Source organism: Nuphar pumila, chromosome 10 (assembly GCF_984573655.1).
Source record: "Nuphar pumila chromosome 10, dmNupPumi1.hap1.1, whole genome shotgun sequence".
Classification (NCBI taxonomy): domain Eukaryota; kingdom Viridiplantae; phylum Streptophyta; class Magnoliopsida; order Nymphaeales; family Nymphaeaceae; genus Nuphar; species Nuphar pumila.
The window spans coordinates 1623597-1627591 of record NC_143258.1 but is presented as its reverse complement, the minus strand read 5'-3'; the positions used below and the strand labels follow the sequence as shown (position 1 = coordinate 1627591).

General features: G+C 39.8%; 1 protein-coding gene across 1 annotated transcript; it reads left to right on the top strand.

Moving 5' to 3' along the window:
• Nucleotides 1–353: 353 nt before the first annotated feature.
• On the top strand, nt 354–3242 carry LOC149823195 (pentatricopeptide repeat-containing protein At1g20230-like). Its single transcript, XM_090019899.1, has one exon. It carries the CDS (start codon nt 354–356, stop codon nt 3240–3242), a length of 2889 nt encoding a protein of 962 aa, XP_089876025.1.
• The last annotated feature ends 753 nt before the right edge of the window (nt 3243–3995 follow it).

The window sequence follows — 3995 nt, the reverse complement described above, 5'->3', positions numbered from 1 at the left end:
AGAAAGTCTTTGGCGCCAAAAATCAAATTGCCAGCTCCAACGGTTAGATTTTTTTGTAATCATCTTCAAACGGCAAAGAACTACCCAGGTCTCTATGTCAAGCTACTCTAGAGGTTCACCTTTTCTACCGCAAATACTTCTCAACCTCCATCAGAAAATTACATGGCGTTCTCCCTTCCAATTGATTCTAGAAATCTTCTGTCTTGCATGAGTGATTCAAGTATTTCCTTTCCATGCATGACCCATCTTGCCGATCTTCAGATCGAACGCCCTCCGATTCTATTAGATGCCTCAGAAAGCGTCTCTTGTGCCACTGTTAGACTAAAAGAAGACGAAATTTCTCCTCTCCAGAAATGAAAATCTATGGCATTCTGAGACTGTTGAAATTTTTCCCAAGAAATTACTCTCAGACACCATGGCAGACCAACTCTTTCTCGGAACGCCTCCGCTCTTTGTCCATTCGAGGCCGGATCAAAGAAGCCATTCACATTCTTAGTCAGCTTGTCGCCACCAAAGACGCTCAGGTAACCTCAGAAACCTGCCTTCCTTTGATACGTGCGTGCCTCAATTTTAAGAACTATGCTGAAGGAATCAGAGTCTACGAACAAATAATCATGGGTGCTCTAGAACCAGACGTGGTTCTGAAGAATAATGTTATGATGTTGTATTCTAAACGCGGTGATTTCGAAGGTGCTCGCCAAGTGTTTGATGGAATGCAACAGAGGAACTTGTTTTCTTGGACAGCAATTATAGATGCATATTTCAATGGTGGTAAACCTGCAGAGGCATATGAATTCTATGTGAGGATGCTCAAGGAAGAAACAAGAGCTGACAATTTTCTTTATCCTTGCGTTTTGAAGGCATGTGCAGCCATGAGAGGTTTAGCTCAAGGTCAGGGTGTGCATCTAAATGTTATCAAAAGTGGGTTTGAGTGGGACATTGTGGTGCTGAATTCACTGATAGACATGTATGCGAAATGTTCAAGTGTGGTGGATGCAAGACAGATTTTTGATGGAATGCCCATCAAAGATGATTTTGCTTGGAGCTCGATGCTTAGCGGATACGTCCAATGCGGCTGTTTCGACAGTGCTTTGGATCTTTTCAGAGAGATGTTAAACAGACAAGTTAGGCCTTGCTCAGCTACTTTAGCTGGGATCTTGCCTGTTTTCTCAGATCTAGACTCTCTGAAACAAGGGAAGCAAATTCACGGATTGATAATCACAAGTGGATTCGAATCTGATAGATTTGTTGGAAGTGCCCTTGTTGATATGTATGCAAAATGTCTGAGCTTAGGCAATGCTCGACTTGTTTTTGATCGAATGCCAGAGAGAGATATTGTCTGCTGGAATACCATGATTCACGGTTATTCTCAGAAAGAGTATCTGTCAGATGAGATTATGGAAATATTACAGCAGGTAAAGGAAGATGAACTTAGTCAGAGTACCTGCAATTACATTATTTCACATGTTCGGTCTATTCAAGATGCCCAAAACCTAATTTTTAGGCTCGAAAATGCTGGCATAAGGTCAAGGTCCATCCTAAAATCCCTTTTGTTTCAAATGGGTGAATATATAGATGACAATCGGTCTGTGAAGGAAATCCATGGCTTCTTGCTAAGGAATGAATATATGACTGATAGCTCAGTGGCTTCCAATCTTATAGAAATGTATTCAAAGTTTGGTGATATTGAGTTTGCTAAAGGAATTTTTGATAGCATCATTAGAAAAGATTTAGATTCTTGGAATTCAATGATTGCATGCTATGCTGACAATGGACTTATCCGTGAGGCAATGCAGATTTTTGATAAAATGCATGAATTTGGAAAAGAACCTAACATTGTTACTTGGAATGCCGTTGTCTCTGGCTATATCAGGGCTGGTGATCCCTATAATGCTTTGGAAATGTTGAGTGAAATGAAATGCTCAAGCAAGCGTCCAGACTCAGACACTACTGAGGTTATTCTACCTTTAATTGCTAGATTAACTTGTTTGGAGTATGGTAGGCAGATACACTGTATGCTCATAAGAAATGGTCAACAGATGAGTAGATTCACCAACTGTGCTTTCATTAACATGTATGGTAACTGCGGAAATGTTGCTTATTCACTTAAACTATTTGAATCAACAACTTGTAAGGATTCAGCATCATGGAACACAATAATTTCATGCCTTGTGAAAAATGGATTTCTTAATGAAGCAATAAGCACCTTTCATGCTATGCAAGAAACAAGCATAAAAGCAGACATAGTTACATGGACTGCACTCATCTCTGGCTACGTACAAAATGGATATTGTGATGAAGGCCTGAAAATTTTTCGTCACCTTCTTCTGAATGGGTTGAAACCTAATCCCATTACAGTTACTAGCGTCCTTCCAGCATGTGCTCAGCTAGCAGTCCTATCTCATGGAAAAGCAGTTCATAATTATATAACAAGGACTGGAATTGGCTATTCTGATGCTTTTGTAGCCAATGCCCTTATGGATATGTACGTCAAGTGCGGTTGTGTGCTGTATTCAGAAACAGTATTTAAACGAATGGAACATAGAGATGTGGTTTCATGGAATATAATGATTCAGGGATCAATAATTCATGGAAAGGGTGAAGCAGCATTAACTCTCTTTGACCTAATGCTGGAAGAAGGTATCAACCCTGATGGTGTAACTTTTGTAGGTGTTCTGTCAGCTTGTAGTCATGGAGGACTTGTGGATCAAGGATGGAAATTATTCAAAAACATGATTCCTAAGTATGGAGTTGTACCCAGTGGAAAGCACTATGCTTGTATCGTTGACCTCCTTGGTCGTGCCGGCCAGTTTGATACAGTGCGTGATTTCATTATTCAGATGCCACTACAACCCACTGCTAGTCTTTGGGGAGCACTGCTTGCTTCTAGCAAGATTCATGGCAATGTTGAAATGGCAAGATATGCATCTGAACATCTTCAAGAATTGCAGCCTGAGAATCCAGGGAATTATGTTCTATTGTCGAATACGTATGCTTCTGCTGGAAAATGGAACGACGTAGATCATGTGAGGAAACTGATGATGGAAAGAGGCATTAGGAAGATGCCTGGATGCAGTTGGATTGATATCAAGAATCAAGTTTATGCTTTCTCTGTTGAAAGTTTATCAATCCACCCAGAGATAGAAAGAATATGTGAATGTCTGCAAGACTTATTGGCTTGTATGTCTGAAGAAGGATATAAAGTTGACATCAGACCTTTTACAATTGATGTGGAGGAATAGGAACTGATTAGATGACAAGGAAGATCATAATCTAGTCAGTCAACTGATATACTGATGCTTATCAGTATCGTAATGTAAGACAAATAAATGGACCTGATGTTCACATATTGCTGCTATGATCTCTTTTAGAAGGGACTCTGGTATTTCAGGAGCTTTCTGCTTTTCATTTTTCTTGGAATTTTGAAAAGCAGTTGTTGGTGTGGCCTTTTTGGAGGAAGAGGATATGGTTAACCATTTGGCTGCTGCTTTTTGTGTTTTAGAAAATTTGGGTCATACTCTGCACCGCCCACTTATTTAACAGTTTCTTTCTATTGCCTCATCATCATCTTTTGGTGGCACATTCTGTAACAATTCTTTGCAGGTGAATTAAGTTTCTTAATTTTCCTTAATAAATTCCTTTGGTTGCTTGATCTGTATGTAATTTCAAATCTGATAAGAGTATTAAAGTTGGTTTTGGCGTTTTTTTTTGCTTAATTTTTTCACTAGAGAGAGAGAGAGAGAGAGAGAGAGAGAGAGAGAGAGAGAGAGAGTAATATGCAAACAGGTCCATTCTGGACCATCTGCAGTGAAATTTTGAAAATCTCACAACTCCGACCCGTAAAATGTTGATTCGATTTTTCTTTTTAATTTCGACTTGGACACACCGGGCGGCTGCATGCCTTTTCCCTCCATTAATTTGGATCCAGATAAGGATCCGAACCATCAATAAGCATCCATATTCCATACTACAAGTTCCTGCCCACGGGACGAAGT

Coding starts and splice junctions, on each gene's coding strand:
- LOC149823195 (XM_090019899.1), top strand. CDS start 354: ATGAAAATCTATGGCATTCTGAGACTGTTGAAATTTTTCCCAAGAAAT.